This window comes from Ischnura elegans, chromosome 7 (genome assembly GCF_921293095.1).
Source record: "Ischnura elegans chromosome 7, ioIscEleg1.1, whole genome shotgun sequence".
In the NCBI taxonomy this organism is placed as follows: domain Eukaryota; kingdom Metazoa; phylum Arthropoda; class Insecta; order Odonata; family Coenagrionidae; genus Ischnura; species Ischnura elegans.
Genome location: NC_060252.1, coordinates 71,202,885 through 71,224,564, shown reverse-complemented (window position 1 = coordinate 71,224,564; position 21,680 = coordinate 71,202,885). Strand labels below are relative to the sequence as shown.

At 36.9% G+C, this 21,680-nt stretch overlaps 1 protein-coding gene across 1 annotated transcript in view; it reads right to left on the bottom strand.

Moving 5' to 3' along the window:
- Window positions 1-1,301: 1,301 nt before the first annotated feature.
- LOC124162000 (ethanolamine kinase) overlaps window positions 1,302-21,680 on the bottom strand; it is a 54,331-nt gene continuing 33,952 nt past the window's right edge. The window contains exons 2-6 of the mRNA XM_046538309.1: window positions 19,936-20,073; window positions 13,182-13,486; window positions 7,413-7,633; window positions 6,118-6,397; window positions 1,302-3,922 (exon numbers count right to left, since the gene is read on the bottom strand). Of these exons, the coding sequence (XP_046394265.1) occupies window positions 3,847-3,922; window positions 6,118-6,397; window positions 7,413-7,633; window positions 13,182-13,486; window positions 19,936-20,073 (1,020 nt within the window). The 3' untranslated portion in view covers window positions 1,302-3,846. The remainder of the gene's footprint in view (window positions 3,923-6,117; window positions 6,398-7,412; window positions 7,634-13,181; window positions 13,487-19,935; window positions 20,074-21,680) is intronic.

Sequence of the window (21,680 nt, the reverse complement as noted above, 5' to 3'; positions counted from 1 at the left end):
GGCGGATCGGAAAAATCGATTTTTTTCAAATCCATCTGGCCCAATGAAAAAAAGTTGTGGGACCGATCAAAAATAAGGCCTGAAAAATTTGAGACCTCTAGGTGAACCCCTGACCCTCGCTCAAATGCAATTTAGGGGGGGAGGGTCAAGAATCGAAAAATGTAATATTTTATGGTCATTTCCTATAGATTTTGCCAAGTTACTGCCCTTAAGGGCCAAAATTTCATGCATTTTGACGTATCTGCCACCGTTTAGCCACAAAATGCCTAATTTGAGTCCGCGCCCGCGAAGAAAATATTCCAACGCCCACGCAGCGTCGTGGATACAAGAGCCGCAGGCCGATCCCCTCCCCTCCCCGATCGCTTCTACCCCTCCCACGCCTCCAATACAGCAAAATTCATTCCGCGTATGCTGCTAGGAGGTCGTTTATCTTTGATAATATAAATAGGAAGATGGTAGAAGGTAATAAAGGAAGCTTAGTGAGACGACTTGTCCCTTATTAGGCGCCTCGTCGGGGTTAAACAAATCGATGTTACCAACTTTTAGAGAAGTGATGGAATAGTTTTAGATCCGAGAACGCAGGAAAGGAGCCTACGGTCCATGAAAAGGCCTCTCGAGTGGCTATAAAGGTGTGCGAACTATGGTGACGCTTCCCTTCCATTACGAAATTAGAACAGGGGCTATTTTGCCGTCTCGCATCCACGCATTCTCGCATGTGTTCTAGCAATTTACCGCTTTACACGATGCAATTTTGATTGCGCCTTCGCACGTACGTCAGATTGCGCAATTCCGTGTACCGTGTAAAACGGCCTTAATGATATTGTTCACAAGGATACTCCCAACATACCACATGGCACTAGTTTCAAAAAAGCAGAATTTGAACGTAAATAAGAGGCGAAGTACCCATGGAATGTGTATGAGTCCCAGAGAAATATACAGTTGAGGACCTCAAATCCGGAATCCCGAAACCCGGAAAATCCGAAATCCAGAACATTTGAAAATTCCTCTGCGTAGTGCTTTGACTTGCCACCTTGTGGCACCACTCTCCAAGCCTTGTTCTGGGATGAGTAGGAAGTTAGCACATGCTATGGACAAACGCTAAGAACCTTGTCAGGGACACATAAGGATATCAAATATCAAGTACAAGAGCCTGAGCACATGTATAAATTAATTAATTTACTAAATATACTATGACGACCAGAAATCCAGAAAAACCAGAAGCCCTTCGGTCCCAAGCTTTCTGGATTTGAGGTCCTCAACTGTACATCTATGTCAATGGCTTAGCAAAAAGAAAACATTAATAGAATCCATGACATTTTATTGTCAGAGTTTTGAAGATGAAAGAATGATGGGACAAATATAATTACAAATATTCAGATAAAATCATTAGGTAGCTTCCAAAACAATGACCAGCATGTTTTCATCATAAATTTTCATGTACAAATTTTTCAATTAAAATACATACGAATTCTAGCCAGAGAGAAGGCATTTTACAGCAGGTATCGAAATACGAGGCCAAATATGCTGTTCACTAGTTGCATGGTTTGAAATATGAAATATTCTCCAAAAAGTCATCTTGACTGCATATCAAATACATATCTCATGAAGGAATACCAATTTTAAGTACATCCATTTATAATTTAAAAGATCAATTGAATCAAAACCAAAGACAAAAATAGTGGCAGCCTGATCTTCCTCAAAAAATTTACTCACTACACAAACAAATTGTTTAATTTAATTTGGCTAGAAATCACACTTATTACAATACAGATTAACTATACATATGATACACTCTTGAATAAAACAGCCAACATAATCTATTTCATGGAAAATATTGAAATCACAACAATGAAAGCCTTCAGTGACATGAAATTTTTCTTAAAATATTAAAATGATATCATTACAACTATGAAATATTAAATCCACAGTTAACAGCATCAGATCACAATAACTAGTTAATTTTCTCTTACTGTATTACCAATATTCAAACTTTATTTTACTGTATCATTGACTGATTCTCTTGATGCATTGGTTTACATCCTTTAGTCATTAGCACCACTTCAACAACTTAAGAAGAACAAGTACAGCACATAAGGACTCCAAAAAGGAATACTTTTTAAACTTTGGTCATAGTTAAGCAACGCTCCATTTTAGCTGGACCAACAACCCTCAATAATTAGCTATGCATGTACTTCATTAAGAACAAAAATTAGTTCAATGAGAGAATACAAAAAATATTCAAATACTACTTTAACAATTTTTTCTTTGAATATCAAATAAAATTTAAAAGCACTCAAAACCATGCTACATATTTACTCTGCTGTCGGCATTAAAATAAATTGTGCCCTTGTAAATTGGAACAATGCTGAAGTAAGACTTTGTTTGACAGAATATAATATTTCGATGAATTTATCAAAAAATTAGTTTTGAAAGTTATATATAATATTTTTTCAAGGCTATTTATAACGAATGCTAAGTCCAACTAGGCTTGAAAACGAAATGCTTCCACTGTCAAAACTAGAAGTTAATAATACAACAATTCAGGTGGAATTTTGCCCATTCATTTGCCCAATGCTATATTTTCATCGCATTCTAGAACAAAGCCCCCACAAAGACATGCATTATGAAATACATCATTTTGCACATAATCTGTGAAGGAAATGTACTATGATGATAGTCATAGAGTTAGAATTTCCTCATTTTTTTCACAATATGTTTGAACATCAACATTATTATGAACACTTACCTCAGTTTTCAAGAGATAAACAGATATACTTGGGGATTAAGACAATACCTGTTCTTCATTTTTTTCACATTTTGGCCCATAAATGGCCCAATAATGTATAAAAATTTTTGCATAGCCAAGAATCCCAACAATCAATTTGAAATAAATCAAACTCTTACAAAATCTCATTAGCCAAGTAAGTAAGGCCAAACACTACTGAATACATTTTCATAAGATTGATTGGAAACAGTATGAGAGACTCTCTCCAATTCTTTGAGTAAATTCCAATAAATATTTTTCAAAGAATATGAATAAATTATGTCAAGGCCATAAACTGTAAGACAACAAGCTCAGCCAGTACCAAGGGTTAAAAATTTCCTGCAAATAAAAAAAGGAGTATTTCTCTCCAAAATGACACTTGAGAAATCACGACAAATATTTTTATGAGAAGGAAATGTATGTACATTGGTCAGGTGGGCTTCCAGATAGCACATAAAAGTCTGGGCCCACATGGGAAGCAATCTCATGGAATTTTCGTAATAAGATTTATATGCTATATATGTGAGCTGTAGTCAACAAGAATTGAGCAATAGAATGACAAGCAAATGCCAATACAATATGAGCCTGAAGAAAGGAATTCCTAATAACCTTTCAGCATATTGGTTCATGCACAAATGTCTCATTTTCTATATATATTATCTAAAATATGAAAGTAAAATCAACAAAGATCACAATCAAGAACGCCTTTTTATCGTTTATGCCAAAATATGATTAAATTTTTTCATCATAGTAATACTTTGATCTCTAGATCCATTCCCCCGGATCACATTTTTCAAAATTAAGTACAAATTTTATGCCACACAGCCAATTAAATGGAACAATTTTAAATTTACAAAATAAATTACCTTTACAACTGTACATCCTCTTGGAGGAAAAATTTTACAGAAATTAATCACAAATGCTAGTAATAGCCTATACTTGTAAAAACCAACTTTAAACAGTATGTTACACTAAATGGTTACACTGATTTTGCTTATCACTCTCCATAGAATTTTCTTAGAGACCAATTTCAAAATATTTCCTAATTTGGCTAAGCTTAATTTTCTACGTGCCCACAAAGGTCATAGCACATCAGCTTTCAGATTTAGAAATGTGTCCTTCATAGCAAGATATTGGTTTATGCGAGCAGCACCATAACTATAAAAAAAAAGAAAACACAAATTGTAAGCCACATGAATCTAATGGTACTTCTTCAACACAGATATGAGTACATATCATAGGCAGATCTAGGGGGGAGGGGCATGTGCCCCCCCCCAGACCCTTAAAAATATGCAATATTTTCAATACGGTCCCACTATCATTGCGTTCGTTTTGTATTATGAGGTATCTTTGTGCCCCCCTCCCAAAACAAAATCCTGGATACGGCCTTGCTTGTGCCCCCCCAGAAAGAAATCCTAGATCCGCCCCTGGTACATATGCCTGCTATTAGTAGTTCCCATCCACTTACTACAGATAGAGTGGTTTTAAAAATATGGAAGGATACCTAAGAATATACAGTAGATTCCGTTTAATGGGTCCACCGGTTACTTGGGGCAGCCGCTTAATTGGGGCAGATCTTGAAGAACAGAACCCAATAGAGGAATCCTAGAGTATTCTCTGCTTAATTGGGACAGCATGCCGCTTTATTAGGCCATGAGTCGGCGACATAGACTCTATACTCGCGACTAACTTAAATTTTTTTGTTTTCAGAATACTATTTTTTTATATTTTTGAAAGCTCTTGTTGTTATAATATCCGCAAAAGGATAGGACTTTTCTTTAATAGGACTTAGTAAAAGACATTCATTCAGCGTCGCCCGACGCTGTGAAAAATATATTTTTAACTAAATTGTTATAATTCTTAAAGATTATAATGAAATTAGCTAAACTCGCTGATTTATTAATCAAATTAATAGTTTAATAAACTTATGTTGCATTATAAACATTCTTTATTCTTCTTTCCATCATTTCAATGTTTGTTTGTGCCCATATACAGGATAGTTCGCCTAATTGGGGCAGCCGCTTAATTGGGGCAAAGTGCACAAGTCCCGATATGTCCCAATTAACCGGAATCTACTGTATGTATAAATGCACTGGAATATTTATACCCTTTAACAGCATTGCTGTAACACTTAGTGCACCAGTGGATGCAATTTTCCTCACAACATTTTTATCCATTCTTAATTAACTACAGCACACTCCCAATTATCTGCGCTAATGACGGGGAGAGACGGAACGAATAATCCTTGATAATTTGAGGTTCTCAACTGTATCCACACTATTTCATTTATCACTTAACCAACCATGGTTTCGACACTTGGTGTCATTTTCAACGTAATCCAACAAAAAACTCTCTCTCGGTAAATACACCCAGGCCAAGGTAGGAGGCCTGGGTATACCCTACCTTAGCCTGGGTATATATACCAAGAGAGTTTTTGTTGGATTACCGTGAAAATGACACCAAGTATTGAAACCATGGTCGGTTAAGTGATAAATAAAATAGTGTGGATATTACCATTTGAGCTTTAATCATGGTTATAGCATTATTCCACAAAATTAAGCCTGAAACAATTTTATGCATTCCATAATTATTCCTAAAATTATGTTTTCTTTATGATTGTTCCCAGTAATTCTTTATAGTTTGTCATCAGTACTATAATACTGAGTGAAAAAATGGGTGCATTCAGCCAAGGGAGCAGCTGCCAAGCCGCTCCCTTGCATTCTGGCAGAATGCATGAGCTCAGTGATATTGGTCGGCCATTTTTATGAGCAGTACAAGTCCTTGCCAAGTACTCATCAGTGATCACAGTGTGATTAAATACAGTGCATCCCCAAAACAAACTTCCTACCCCCAACATGAGCAACTGAGCTTCAAAATAAGCAGAATGAGACCACTCTTTGTAAGCACTCTAAAAAATTTACTTGAGCAGCTCCGTAGCTGATCTGCTGGCTAAATGCAACCAATGGCTATCCCAAGCAGCATTCAATATGCCAACAACATCCAGACAATAATGTCTGCGTTATCATATGGCATCAAAGCAATATCCATGTTAACCCCATTAACCAGGAGATAAAGGGAGTGCTTACTATGGTTTTTGGTAATCCCCAGACGTACAAACAAAAAATTTGTGCTCTTCAATTCTATACATGGTACTTATTGATACTGTTTGGAATCACAATAGCTTAAATATCACTGATATTACAACTTGGAAATCTATGTAATGTTGTCAAAATATCCATAGTGTAATAACAACCTGTTTTGGATATAACATCCTTATTTAGCTATCCATTAGATATCATCTGCTGCTTGGGTAACCATTTCTAAACCTTTAATTCCTATAAAAATACACTCACCCCAGAAAGTCAAAGTCTATGGTGGAATGCTCAGCTTGTATGAGTGCCCACACTCCCCAGAAGAGGTTTGAGGCCAGAGAAAACTTGTTCACCTGCGTGTACAAGTCATGAACCTCTCTCTCAGAGACTTTCATTTGCCTTTCATGATCTGGCGTACCATTTTCGATAGACTTTTGCTTTTTAGAATACGATGCCTCTTTGAATGCCTCCAAGTACACCCTCAGCCATGGAAGTTGAAATTCTTTTGATGGGTAACGAGAGTAATCAACATCATCTACACCTGAAAGGAGAGAAAAATTTGATAAATTAAAGGAGAAATTGTTTAGTTCAGAACTCCCATAATTCACATGAAGTAATGAAGAGGAAGGAGAGGATTGGAGAAACATCATTGAGTATGGCTTTTGATAGTGGAAGGTTTTGTTTGGGGGGTCTAACCCAGTTGAAGCGTAGTTTTCCGTGGCGTTGTCTAGATGATGTCTCCATGCTTCTGGGTTCCACCGTGTGGATTTTCTTTTTTCTTCTTTGCAATGACAGTTTCTCCGGTATCCCAACCAATCGACCTGAAGACACCGGTTGGAATACCGGAGAAACTGTCGTCGCAAAAAAAATCCACGCTATGAAACCCAGAAGCATGGAGACATGGTCTAACCCAGTGTTCAACATTAATTTCTATCATGCAGATAAAAGTATTGGGTAGAAAATGAGTTAACTAAAAAAAAAACAAATAAGTTACTAGAGGGGGATTATCAAAATTTTTGGAAATAGCATTTGACCAGACCAGGATCCCTCAAAGTTGTGACATGACCCAGTTTAACTACCATGGCATTTTCTTTCCTCTGGAAGTTTTTGTTGGCTTTAGAGTTCAAATGATAAGACTGGCTTCAATGTTCCACACAAAACAAAATTTCATTTTAACAACCTGGGTCTCAAGGTAAGACTTTATCTTCAGGTACTGAATATGAAGTCTTACTTTGAAACCAGGGCCATTTCAATGAAGTTTTGTTTTGCGTGGAACAATGAAGTTAGTCTTATCATTTACATGATGAATCAGTTCCATGAAGTTATACCAGATACCAGCAATAGGGTGGTTTCCTATTTTTTTTAATTGCCTAAATCGAAATATAATTACTCCTGGAGTACGTATTTCACGCTTTTAGATTTTTAAATGACATAGCACAATTCAGGTCCAAAGATGTGAAGATGAAGACAGATAAGAGAAGCCAACCTGCCTTAAAAGGAGAATTACTCTTAATACTAAGGATATAATGAAATACAAAAGAGAATAAGAAGTTTACCAGCAAATTCATTGAAGTGATTTCCAATGTCAAATCCTTGGTAATTGTAATCAGCATATTCGTAATCAATGAATGTAACTTGGTTACTGCTGTAAATGACATTCCCAAGCAATAAATCATTATGGCAGAATACAACTGGACTACCAAGTCCTTCCAACTCCTTTCGTAAAAGAATCCATTCTTCCTTGAGCACCTTTTTGCTGGGTATCAGCTTCTCAAACCTGAAAATTAATAAGATCACCATTGAATGTTTTCTCTGTGATTCATAAAAATATTGCCAATATACACTCATTCCTTGTCAAATAATGTTCCTATTACTGCTGTCCCACATTAACACTATTTATACTTTGAGAACTAGTCCTAGTTTGATGCCAACTGGTCCAACATTAGTAGTACTCTTGAAAATTCCATGATACACAATCATCACCCCAGGCACCCTTGGACTCGGAGATTAATCAGAATTTTATTCTGGTACACGGTTTTTGAAATGGAAATAGATAATTGCAAACTTAAAACTTTTATAACTTACAACCGTCAATACTATAGTACAAAAATGAAATACATTCATAATAGGTTCATTAAGAGTTTTCACCATTAGTATGCAAGGTAATTCATTCATTAATGTGTACTATGAACAAGTTCCATGTCTGTAAATAATAAGTTTTTCTAATGCCCAATTAAAGTTCAAATAATCTATGCACACATTTTTTCTTAACAAAATAGAAAATGGGTAATAACAGGCGGCCTGCAAGGAAGAGAAGGAAAATAACACCAAACAACACTTGAAAGAATATAGAAGTCTAATGCCTGAATCACACGATCATTTTTTTTTGTCGCGAAAGTGATCACTATCGAGATCACTTTTCCCGTCGCGAAAAGCAATCTCTCTAGTGATCATTTTTCTGAATCACACGGTCACTCCCGCCGTCGCTTTTCGCATCATTTCCAATATCACAGCTCGTTGTCATAGGACCCACATCACGGAAATATATAGCGTGTTTGTTTATATATGTCATTCCCACAATTGTCAAACGCTGCCCTGCAATCACACCATGCGGTCATGCGTTCCGATTGGCTGATATGGGATTTTAGGGACGGTTTTAGCGACGGAAAAAGCGACCGGACGAGTGATGAAAAATAGCGATGGGAATCCTCATCGCGATCGCGAAAAACAATTGCCGCCGACGATCATTTTGCGAAGTGATCGCGATAGTGATCACTTTCGCGACGAAAAAAAATGATCGTGTGATTCAGGCTTTAGTTAGTCGATTTAGTTAGAAGACACCTGCAACAATTTCAATAAACTAGGACAGCACGCTCCTGATTATCCGGGCTAATTATGGGGGGAGACGGCACGAACAATCGGAAAACAAGCATCACCCAAACTTTCACTGGAATATCTTGAATGTTCATGATTTATGTAAAACAAACAATATATTTTAGGTAAACAATAAATTACGCAAAACAAAATGGATACTTAAAGATGTTCCTCAATGAGGTATATGTATAACACAAATATATCCCAGGTTGGGTACACACAGTACAGAGAACAATCAAAGATACATAAGACTCACATAACTAAATTTTCGGTGGCACTACCACCTTCCTCGGAGTTAGGATTTAAAAAATGCACATGTATTACAATTTTAAAACTCAAATTCATTTAAACAGTAATACAAACTGAAAATCAAATCAACATTTCAGCATCCTTTCTCAAGAAATAACTTTGCAAAAATATTTTTTTTTAAATTGAAAATTTAAAAAAATTGGGCTTGAGCTTTCTACGAGTCAAAATGGATATTGCTGTGAGAGTGAAAGGGTTAAATCATTGGCCTCGAAAGCCAACTAATGAAATTTGTAACTAATGAAATCTTAAAAATACGTGAAATATCATTAGAAAAATGGATCCTCATTTTTAAGAAAGATATTCACAAAAAAGCAACTCAGTTTGGATAATCACATTAGTTGCCATGGGAAATTTTTCCCACAGCAATTAACCCTTAGACACTCAAGTGCCGCTCTATCGGCCAAATTAAATATTTTTGGAGTAGCCTGATTCCAGGTGAATCCCATTCTCATTAATTAATGTCCTGAATGTCTTGAATGTTCATGATTTATGTAAAACAAACAATATATTTTTGGTAAACAATAAATTACGTAAAACAAAATGGATACTTAAAGATGTTCCTCAATGAGGTATATGTATAACACAAATATATCCCAGGTTGGGTACACACAGTACAGAGTACAATCAAAGATACATAAGACTCACATAACTAAATTTTCGGTGGTTAATGCAAACTTCACTGCCGTTCACGTGCTGGGCTTGAAATATACCACATATGTTTTGATTTCTATAACAGCTTTGGCAATGATGGTATTGATGACACAGATAACTTTCGAGGTGGAACAAGGTTAACTTGATGATGACAGCTTCTTGCTTCATTTTTGAAACTGGCCTAAGGTTTCACTTTTGATCATATTTTGATTTTTAAGTTAAACATTGCTCACGAGCATGTAATCCAGCAATTTACCCGTTTGATTGTTCCCATCCACTCAACACGCCTATCAAGCTAATTTGATGCATTTGTGAACGGTAGTCAAATCTGGGATCATTAGATTTTTTACTTTGGTTTGCTATTTTTCAAAGTTTTTAAGGCCCCTAATGGGTAGTTGGATCACAACTTGAAGTACATATTTGTTGTAACATAAATGTAAATGTGAAAAATGCAAACTATCCATCTTCTTATGGCTTAAGGTATAGCTTATACAGCTTCATTGAAGTTATTTATACACTCCTACTTATCAACAAAAGGGCATAGCCGGATAAGAAGGTGAAAAGTCCCCCCTCCCGGATTTTTCTCGTACTTGGGGTATGCGATTTGGAATCAAATAGGACAAACCTCCCCACATTTCCAGCCCGCTAGATGCCAACCAGGGCCGGCTAGATCGAAAATACGATTTTCACTCTTTTTTAAATATCTCGGTCAAGAATTCATATTTTTTAACGCGGTGTGCGGCATTTGAAACCTTATTTAATGGCACATATTTTCAATTTTTTTCAAGAACTTCGGGCGGGGCAAGAAGATATGGCGTCGATTTGAAAATTTCTAATACAAGTTTTCATAAAATTTTCTTGAGAGGGCCAAAAAGAAAAAACGTTTTCTGGAAGTTTTTTTTAATACCTTTCGGCTGGCGTATTGAAAATATAACTTTTAGGTGGTGGAACATCGCGAAAAATGCGATTGAAAATATGCGATTTTGGCCATTTGGCTCTATGCTCTGGCCCTCCATAACACCCCTTTTTAGTTATTATAGTATTGTACCAATTAAAGTGCTCACCACAGGGACAGAATTGTATTGATACTGGTGCCGAAAATGGCTTAAGGGCCTCCGAAAACTGCCGGAATGTAAGAATTTAGATTAAGAAAATGAGCTCGATTTGAGTTTTCCCCGCGTTGTATCTACACGCAAGTGTTGTTTCATTTGTGGATATACCGCTACAAATTACCTCCATCCTGTTCCCGCATAAGCTAGATTGAAGGGGGTGGAGGTAGATCATTTCTTTCAAAAATGTGGTCTGTAAAGGTTATCTACATTATAAGCGGTTTTTACCAATGAAATTCCCACTTTCCGTATCTACTGCATAAGTATTTCCTTACATGTTTCTAAAATTCGTCTATTTGTTGACAAAGTCGAATATTTATCTAACCGCAGTTTGACGGCGAAACTTAGTGACTTCCTTTTTCTAGAGAACTGATCGTCCGCGAACTTTTACTGGTTTGTCATGAGACCAAGTAACAGAGTTACTTAGTGTGTTAACGTCGGCGAGATATTCGAATATTAGGTCAGTCACTCAAGGGCTGATAGTTTTTCTTTTTAAGCTCCAAACCGGAAACATGAACAGAACTAGCTCCTATTTGTAAACCATTCCCTATTTTTACCCTTGAAGGGTTGTGGTTTATATGCCCAGACCCATTTTGGGCAATCAAAATGATACCGATTCTCTAAAATCAATCTTGCAATCGGCATATCCAATAATAATTTCATGAAAAAAGGTGACATTTTGATTCTGGATATAGGATTTCGGGATGTTGTGTCATATTTAGAAGATGATTTAGAGTTAAGCGTGCTTATGCCGACGCTGAAAGGCATGCGAGCTCAGTTAACGACTAAAGAATTGAATAAATAGTGATTTCGTGGCTAAATTAAGACGGGTAGGTATTGTTAGTATTGAGGAAAAATATCATTAAAATATAAGGAACTATAATTTTTATTTAGAATATAATCACAGCGAATGGCATCGTATGGGGCAGCATATTGAGATATTTCTGTGACTGTGGTAATGGAATAGAAGAATAGTGTGTTGCGCTCATATAGCAGCAACAATTTATTATTTATCCCACGGGCAGTACCAAGATAAAATCGCAAGACCTTGATTTTATTAAGTAATATTAAATAAGATTTTAACTAGCATTTGTTTTGACGGACAACGTAGTAACATGCATCAATGAATATTCAGAGGATGACGAATCACCTTTCAAGAGCGATTTTCATTGACATCCTGGGGTCAATATAAAATTGTATGGTGAAAATTCATCTTTTCGGCTAATTATTCTTCACCAGTTTTTTTTATTTGTTTGCCAACTGGGAAAAAGTTGAAACCCATTATGTTTTTCATTTCAGCAAACAGCTATCATTAAGTTATAATGATATCCACATAGCTTAGCATAGGTGAGATAATTTCAATGAATTTATATCTGATAAGGACATTGAGGAAGTTCAATAAATTCTCATTGAAAGGAATGACGGAGGGGGTTGGAAGCAGGGAAATTCTTTTTAGCTTACTCGGGCGTTTTCAAGGGCCCTGAAGGCATTTTTGGAACCAGTATCAATACAATTCTGTCCCTGTGGTGAGCACTTTAATTGGTACAATACTATAATAACTAAAAAGGGGTGTTATGGAGGGCCAGAGCATAGAGCCAAATGGCCAAAATCGCATATTTTCAATCGCATTTTTCGCGATGTTCCACCACCTAAAAGTTATATTTTCAATACGCCAGCCGAAAGGTATTAAAAAAAACTTCCAGAAAACGTTTTTTCTTTTTGGCCCTCTCAAGAAAATTGTATGAAAACTTGTATTAGAAATTTTCAAATCGACGCCATATCTTCTTGCCCCGCCCGAAGTTCTTGAAAAAAATTGAAAATATGTGCCATTAAATAAGGTTTCAAATGCCGCACACCGCGTTAAAAAATATGAATTCTTGACCGAGATATTTAAAAAAGAGTGAAAATCGTATTTTCGATCTAGCCGGCCCTGGTTGGCATCTAGCGGGCTGGAAATGTGGGGAGGTTTGTCCTATTTGATTCCAAATCGCATACCCCAAGTACGAGAAAAATCCGGGAGGGGGGACTTTTCACCTTCTTATCCGGCTATGCCCTTTACGTACCATCATGGATAGAATATGCTAGTAAAAAAATTAGGGAACAAATAGAGGGAATGTCTATGCTTCATGACATTTTTTCAGCATACCAAATCTATTCTTGTGTTGTTCTTCTCAGGCTACCTGCAAAGCCATCCCTGATTCCTTGTGGCAAAATTGTAGTATGAAGGAAATTAACTTTTCAGGATGACAGGTTAGGTTAAGAAAGCTAAGATTCAACAAACTTCGTCATGCACTCAAAATAAATATTTGCAGGAGAAGAAGAAGCATTACTAAGAAAACTTGTGTAGGTAGTAATGGTATCTCAGAGCTGAGATTGGCTCACCTCGCTTGCTTCTCAGGGGATTCAAATGTTGAGGGGGCCAACTCGGCGAAGGAATGTGCCTTCTTCCACAGCATAGGCTCGTGATTCTCCTCTCTGGGAACTGACTCACTAGACCCGTTACTTATGGAACACTCTCTGTTTAGGTCCAAGCAATGCATCTGAGCCAGCATCCGTGCAACCAAAGTAAATATATCTGGAGACCTTACAGTTTCAACAGTCAATGTTACACCTGGGACAAATTCATAGGCCAGGCCATTTTTAAAAGTTGCATACAATCTTGGTGCATATCCAGCTTTATGCATCACCTTGAAGAAAAAAAACATTTTCAAAATGATATCAGTGGCGCCGACTCCATGGGGCCTGAGGGGGCCCGAGCCCCCTCAAAAATTCGTAATGGGTGTGAGGAAAATATGTGTCAGGCTAGTTGATTTTCCCCGGTGTGGTTATCAGGGTTCTAGTGTTGATCATAGGACTCTTCTAAAATGCTTAAAAACTTAAAACTCACTACCTACAAAATTTCCCGGGACAAGATCCCCAGTTTGGGCCCCCCCAATATTTTTTGTAAGTCGGCGTCCCTGAGTGATATACACATAAGAAACGTAGTTAATAGGAAGTTATCATACATTTTTTAAAAATTACATTTAGAATACCATTTCATATCGATGGCAAAGTTCTAACAACACATATCTCAAAGTTTGGACGATTTGAGTTAATACTGTTAATAAAAAAAATAAAATTCAAGCAAAAAACAACTCTTTGTTTGCAAATGTATGCTTCTTTTTCAGTTTTATGTATTTTTGGTTTTTAATTCCAATTAAAATTATACACAATTAAAATAAATAAATCGTTATTTTGCTCTCCTGAAAAGTTGCTATTTTTGAGATACGCGTTGTTAGAACTTAGCCATCGTTATGCACGTTCCCAGAGTAACTCCTTTCATCTCCTTACTGGCTTATGTCCAATTTTTACATTTGTTTTACACAGAGAAAAACAAAATTTTTACTCTATTTTTAATGTTTCATTAGTAATGCCACTTGCGTATAATAAAAAGGCATACTATTTAAATACTACATAATCTTTTTGTAAATTTAATTCATTTAAGTATTTAAAAATAAATAACTACATATAACACTTAATCCTATCAGAGCATTCTGAGAGGAGATATGGCCACTCTTACCACACTAAAAATAAAAAGGCAGCAACTTTAATTTATTTCATCTTCGTTAATAGAAAAATTATAAAAGATGTAAAGGAGTATTTTCTGTATGAGTAAATGCGATGGTGGTTGGCATAACATGGTGGAACTCCTTCATGATGCACGAAGGTTAAGAAAAAGACTTCGCTGTTCCACAAAATAAAATATATTTGCGACCGGTTTCCATCAGCGTATCATCATCTGGCCAGATGATGATACGCTGTATCGAAACCGGTGGCAAATATATTTTATTTTGTGGAACAGCGAAGTCTTTTTCTTAACCTTTGTGCATTCTGTATGAGTATTTGTTATACGAAGATTTCCACATTGTGTTTCCAAATTCTTTCTATTAGTACTCAGTAGTAAATTTACCTTGAGCATAAAACCAACTGAACAGTGAAATTAAATGGGCACACACATTGGGCTATCTACATTTGAAAGAGAAAGAAGAGCTTCAATACTTTAATCTAACATCCAAAGTTTCATTTCTGTCAAGTAACGCTGAGATATTCAACCCTTTTGCAGCTGCTCAATCTCCGAAAACCTACACCTCACATGAGGCGAAAGAACTGAACTCACTTCCTATTTGGAAGCAATCTATCATCCCCTTCACTTTTCAAAGTGAAAATATGTTCAGCAATTTATTCCACAATATTGGGCCCTCCCATTGGCCTTAGATACGCTGTATCGAAACCGGTCGCAAATATATTTTATTTTGTGGAACAGCGAAGTCTTTTTCTTAACCTTTGTGCATTCTGTATGAGTATTTGTTATACGAAGATTTCCACATTGTGTTTCCAAATTCTTTCTATTAGTACTCAGTAGTAAATTTACCTTGAGCATAAAACCAACTGAACAGTGAAATTAAATGGGCACACACATTGGGCTATCTACATTTGAAAGAGAAAGAAGAGCTTCAATACTTTAATCTAACATCCAAAGTTTCATTTCTGTCAAGTAACGCTGAGATATTCAACCCTTTTGCAGCTGCTCAATCTCCGAAAACCTACACCTCACATGAGGCGAAAGAACTGAACTCACTTCCTATTTGGAAGCAATCTATCATCCCCTTCACTTCTCAGAGTGAAAATATGTTCAACAATTTATTCCACAATATTGGGCCCTCCCATTGGCCTTAGAATCTCTTAGTTGAACCCTGTAACTATGTAGGTGATCTTATATATTATTTCTACTGTATAGATACCTTTTTCCCAACTTATACGCAACCAAACTCTACAAATGAGGTACCAAAATGCACAAAATTTATCAGAGAACATGCGACGGCATATCTCACTTCCTAAATATTGCTATTGTTTCCAAAAATTGGTTTTTAAATAATAAAAAAAAAACAAAATAAAAATATTTTTAAAAACGGTAAATATTCCTGACGTTAACGGCGCACAAACTGATACATTTTTTTCATTTGCAACAATATCTCGCATTCTTTAAATAACTTTATCAAAATGCCGCTGATTCCACATTCAAGTCTCCTGTTGATGCGTAAGTGCGTGTCATCACGTGCGTTTAACAGAGGATAGTGTAATTACTTCCAATGTTGTGTTTAAAGAGGTCCTCTGACCTAAATTTGTACATGAACATTCCATTTAAATTTGTACATAAGACCCTGCCTATTTTTTCTACATTTTAAAATTAGAAACGCGCCTATCCCTCTGTGGACCTGCATTGAAAAGAGCGGGGGAAGCCCGCTGGGAGCAGGCGCAGCACGCTCGTATCAAATTATTCTTTTTAATGATCCTGCAGATGATTCACAACCTCTGATGTTTTCAAAACACTATTTATTATTTATAAATTTATTGGAGCAACCAGAAGCATTCCTATGATACACAATACTCACTAGTGAACGAGTTCTCCTTCCTTTACTAAGATGTACCAGTCACTCATAAGCAATAGTAGTAACCTTTATTTGCCCAGAGGACACTGAACACAGTAAAAAATACATGAGTTGAGTGTATAGGACACGTCATATACATATAAATGTTGCAAACAATAATAAAATAAAATACACAAGTGTATGGCACCAAAAGAAGTTCATAAAGTACATAAAATTTAGTCCATATTCAATATGATTATTTTTTCCCCAAAAATTCCTTTACGGAATAAAACTGTTCTTTCCTTAAAAACGTTATTAATTTCATTTTGAACAGGACTGGGTCCTTTTCGTACTTAAAATCAGTAGGGAGCCTGTTCAGTACAAGAAGGCCCATGGATTTAGGCCCCAAGGATGCATTTAAAGTCCTGCAATATGTTTGATGCAGATCTCTACAGGCTCTAGTTTGGTGGGAATGAACATTGTCATTAGACATATAATTAAATAAATTTCTTTTAGCAAACATGCTATTAGCAAACAATGGCGTAACCCAAGGTTCTTAAAGTAAAGGTTGCCTCATTCGCGACTCGGGCTCCCATTGGCTTGACGTCACGGTAGACCCAACTTCCAGCGCCATTTCAAATTCTAGCCTTTCCGCGGGCCTAACTGCTTACCGCAGCGAGTTCTTGAATTTACCCTCTATCGAACACTATTAGCCGAATTTTAAATTGAAGGCCGATTTATGAAAATAATGATGATAAGATTTAAAAAAAGATAAATTCGTGTATTCAGACGCCATAATTTCCTGATGAAGTGATGAAATGGGAAGGTGTGCGAGTTGATTCCGTGTCCACACTTCCTTCCTGTAACTCTCAAAACACTGTTTTCCTTGCTACTTCCGCAATATAATTTAAACTTAGATTAATATGGCTGGGAGGAAAATACGCAAAAACCAAATTAGTTGCTTCAAAAAATTACAGTTCTGCAACTTTTTAAATAGAAATTATGCTCGTTTTCATTCTTCGCCGGGCTTTGAAAATACAGACTGTCCCAAGGGTCGTGTGTCATTTTTGACCTGTAAATTTAGTAACTTTGCATGGAGCAATGTTCATTAAAATTAGCATATGTACTTATGGGAAAAAGTCCTAAGTTTTGTTGAGTGTAAAAAAAATTTTACAATTTTGACCTTTTGACCTCACAATGTGGGTCCAAACCAAAAATCTCAACTTGCCTTAATTTCAATGTTTAAAAAATCGAGATAGAAAAAAGTCTGAATTTCATTGACCAAGATGACTATTCTTAGGTTTTCGGACACGAGAAACCCGAAAATAATACTTTTATTCACAAAAATTCAACTGTTGACCCAGTAAGGTCACCGTCAATGTCACAAAGGTGGCAAAAAGAATAGTATACCAACAAAGGTGTCGATCCATGGGTTTTATAGGGTGCCCAAGTCATTGGTAAAGTCCAAAAACCCTTATTATTCACTAATTGACCTCCGAGGGTCACAATGGGGGTCAAAGGTCATAGAGTTAAACGTCGGGCCATCATGACAACCAACGTGTCAAACCATGGGTTTTGAAGGGTGCCAAAGTCGGTTAGGCAGTTCATAGATCCGTAGTGTTGATTTTTAGACCTCCGAGGGTCACAATGGGGGTCAAAGGTCATAGGGTTAAACCTCGGGCAATCATGAAAACCAACGTGTCAAGCGATAGGTTTTGGAGGGTGCCAAAGTCGGTTAGGCAGTTCATAGATCCGTATTGTTGATTTTTTGACCTCTGAGGGTCACAATGGGGGTCAAAGGTCATAGGGTTAAACCTCGGGCAATCATGACAACCAACGTGTCAAACGATAGGTTTTGGAGGGTGCCAAAGTCGGTTAGGCAGTTCATAGATCCGTATTGTTGATTTTTTGACCTCTGAGGGTCACAATGGGGGTCAAAGGTCATAGGGTTAAACCTCGGGCAATCATGACAACCAACGTGTCAAACGATAGGTTTTGGAGGGTGCCAAAGTCGGTTAGGCAGTTCATAGATCCGCTCATAGACTTTTGCTGTTGAGGGTCACAATGGGGGTCAAAGGTCATAGAGTTAAACCTCGGGCCAATATGACAGCATAAGTGTGGAACCATGGGTTTTAAAGTGTGCCCAAGTCAGTTTTGCTGTTCGTAGATCCATATTGTGTATTTTTTTACCACCGAGGGTCATAATGGGGGTCATAACCCTATGACCTTTGACCCCCATTGTGACCCTCAGAGGTCAAAAAATCAACAATACGGATCTATGAACTGCCTAACCGACTTTGGCACCCTCCAAAACCTATCGCTTGACACGTTGGTTTTCATGATTGCCCGAGGTTTAACCCTATGACCTTTGACCCCCATTGTGACCCTCGGAGGTCTAAAAATCAACACTACGGATCTATGAACTGCCTAACCGACTTTGGCACCCTTCAAAACCCATGGTTTGACACGTTGGTTGTCATGATGGCCCGACGTTTAACTCTATGACCTTTGACCCCCATTGTGACCCTCGGAGGTCAATTAGTGAATAATAAGGGTTTTTGGACTTTACCAATGACTTGGGCACCCTATAAAACCCATGGATCGACACCTTTGTTGGTATACTATTCTTTTTGCCACCTTTGTGACATTGACGGTGACCTTACTGGGTCAACAGTTGAATTTTTGTGAATAAAAGTATTATTTTCGGGTTTCTCGTGTCCGAAAACCTAAGAATAGTCATCTTGGTCAATGAAATTCAGACTTTTTTCTATCTCGATTTTTTAAACATTGAAATTAAGGCAAGTTGAGATTTTTGGTTTGGACCCACATTGTGAGGTCAAAAGGTCAAAATTGTAAAATTTTTTTTACACTCAACAAAACTTAGGACTTTTTCCCATAAGTACATATGCTAATTTTAATGAACATTGCTCCATGCAAAGTTACTAAATTTACAGGTCAAAAATGACACACGACCCTTGGGACAGTCTGTATTTTCAAAGCCCGGCGAAGAATGAAAACGAGCATAATTTCTATTTAAAAAGTTGCAGAACTGTAATTTTTTGAAGCAACTAATTTGGTTTTTGCGTATTTTCCTCCCAGCCATATTAATCTAAGTTTAAATTATATTGCGGAAGTAGCAAGGAAAACAGTGTTTTGAGAGTTACAGGAAGGAAGTGTGGACACGGAATCAACTCGCACACCTTCCCATTTCATCACTTCATCAGGAAATTATGGCGTCTGAATACACGAATTTATCTTTTTTTAAATCTTATCATCATTATTTTCATAAATCGGCCTTCAATTTAAAATTCGGCTAATAGTGTTCGATAGAGGGTAAATTCAAGAACTCGCTGCGGTAAGCAGTTAGGCCCGCGGAAAGGCTAGAATTTGAAATGGCGCTGGAAGTTGGGTCTACCGTGACGTAACGGGACTTCTGCTGGCGCATGCGCAGTTACGAATGAGGCAACCTTACCGTCTAAGAACCTTGGGCGTAACCCACCCACTTATCAGTAAAAGTAAGCAAACTCATAGCATCAGACCGCTTGTGCAATACTTGACCTTACAATTAAATACACTTTGGTACCTTAAACGTCATTAGGAAAAAAAATTTGGCCACAGTTTTGGCAATTATAGTACTTTCATTTCACATTTAAGGAATAAACTTTAAATTTTGGATAGGGAACAAGAACGAATTGTGGCTCTTGAATGCTGCGTCACAAAAAGTCTACCTTCATGTTCCTGGTTTCTGCCGCACGATCAATGAGTAAGTCCGTCTTCTGACCGTAAACTCTGACCAGAACCATTTCCCCAGATTCCACTCCATTCCGGCATCCCACGAGCTTATTTGTAATGCCATCTGTAAAAAGCTGGAAAAAGCAATTGTTTGTCGTTAGACATTTTACCATTCAGCATGATAATTAACAATGAAATGCACCGTGATTGACATCTCTGCGATGTAATATGGAAATATATTCTGCTTCTTGGCAAAATCAAGATGTACATGTACTTGCGAAACTAGGATAAATATATACTACTTCTAAATGAAAACAGCTAGCTAAGGATGAGTTACAAAAGCAATCACACATTTTCACTATTTTTCATGAGGAATTTGATTTACCATTCACCTCACCGTAAATTCTAAGAATCATCACTGTTTCCAATGATAATGTCCTACAAAAAATCATACTAATTGAAATATCTCTTTCTCCTAAATAATTTTAATTTACCATTACCATGAGTTAAATATTAAGCACACTTTTTGATAGTGCAATTCATATACAATTGGTAAAAAGTTACTTCTTGGAATTGTAAAAAGTTGATCTACACAAAAAAACCATCCCCACGAAACCAGTGAAACTCAAATTTACACAAGTACAAATGTGAATTAACAAAATAACATTTATCTGTTTCACCAATAGCCACATAATTTTGAATTAAGAACTTACAACAAGTGCAGAACAGATTATATTACAGGATTTAGTGATGAGAAGTGACAAACCCAAGAATTCGTTTTACTTGTATTCACTTACTCTTTTCAAACTACAAAATGGAGATGTTCTGTCACAAAATCGTAATTCATTAAAAGAGTTTGGTATTGAAAGTAAATGATAATGATGAAAAGAGGAAATGAAAAGAAAAGAAAGGAGAAGATAAATTTCAACGAAAAATATCTCTTCCCCATTCAACCACTCTCCCATTTGTTTAAATTTAGAATACACTAAAGTAACCACCCACTTATCATGAGCTAGTGACATCCTTAGAATTCTCGTTATTTAACTATTCCGAGAAATCACTCACAAGAGTGTAAACAAAAAAACTACGCGAGGCTGCAACAAAAGGCCAAGGAACAGCAAAAAAGCAGCGACCAGAACGGCACGAGTTCGTGAGGTCATCAACTTGTCGGTGAAAAGGTTAAAGCCGTAGATATTTCACCGCGAACAGCTCAAAAGATAGGAGCTATTCACGACACTATTCCTTCAAGGATGGAGTCGGCAAGGCTACAGAATGTTCCTCCGGAAACAAATCTCACTACGACTTTATCAAGTTTTTACAGACGTCGAAGTAGACATCTTTCATTAACTCTATTAATATAATTAATTAAAGAATAGCGTCCACAAACTCACAGACAGCTTTACATTTCATTAGGCAACGAACCACGCTTTAACTCCGAAGCAGATCTCGTCGCATAACACCGATCGTCGTTTTTCCACGGATGGTTTTAATAATCGGCGACTATAATAACTAGAATAAGCTCATCACGAGAGTGAAATAAATTAAGGATATACCAAAAATTCACTCTCGCCGCCCTCGCCGCTGCCGCCAAGCAAAATATAAAAGGCGCCCAACTCTAGTTCACACCGGTCGTCACTCGCGTCGCTGACAGGCAGAGCGATCCGAATTCCGCAGGGAAATAATTAGGGCTGTCAATCCACATTTAAATTCGTAATGATGTGATCAATCAAATTCATAACTT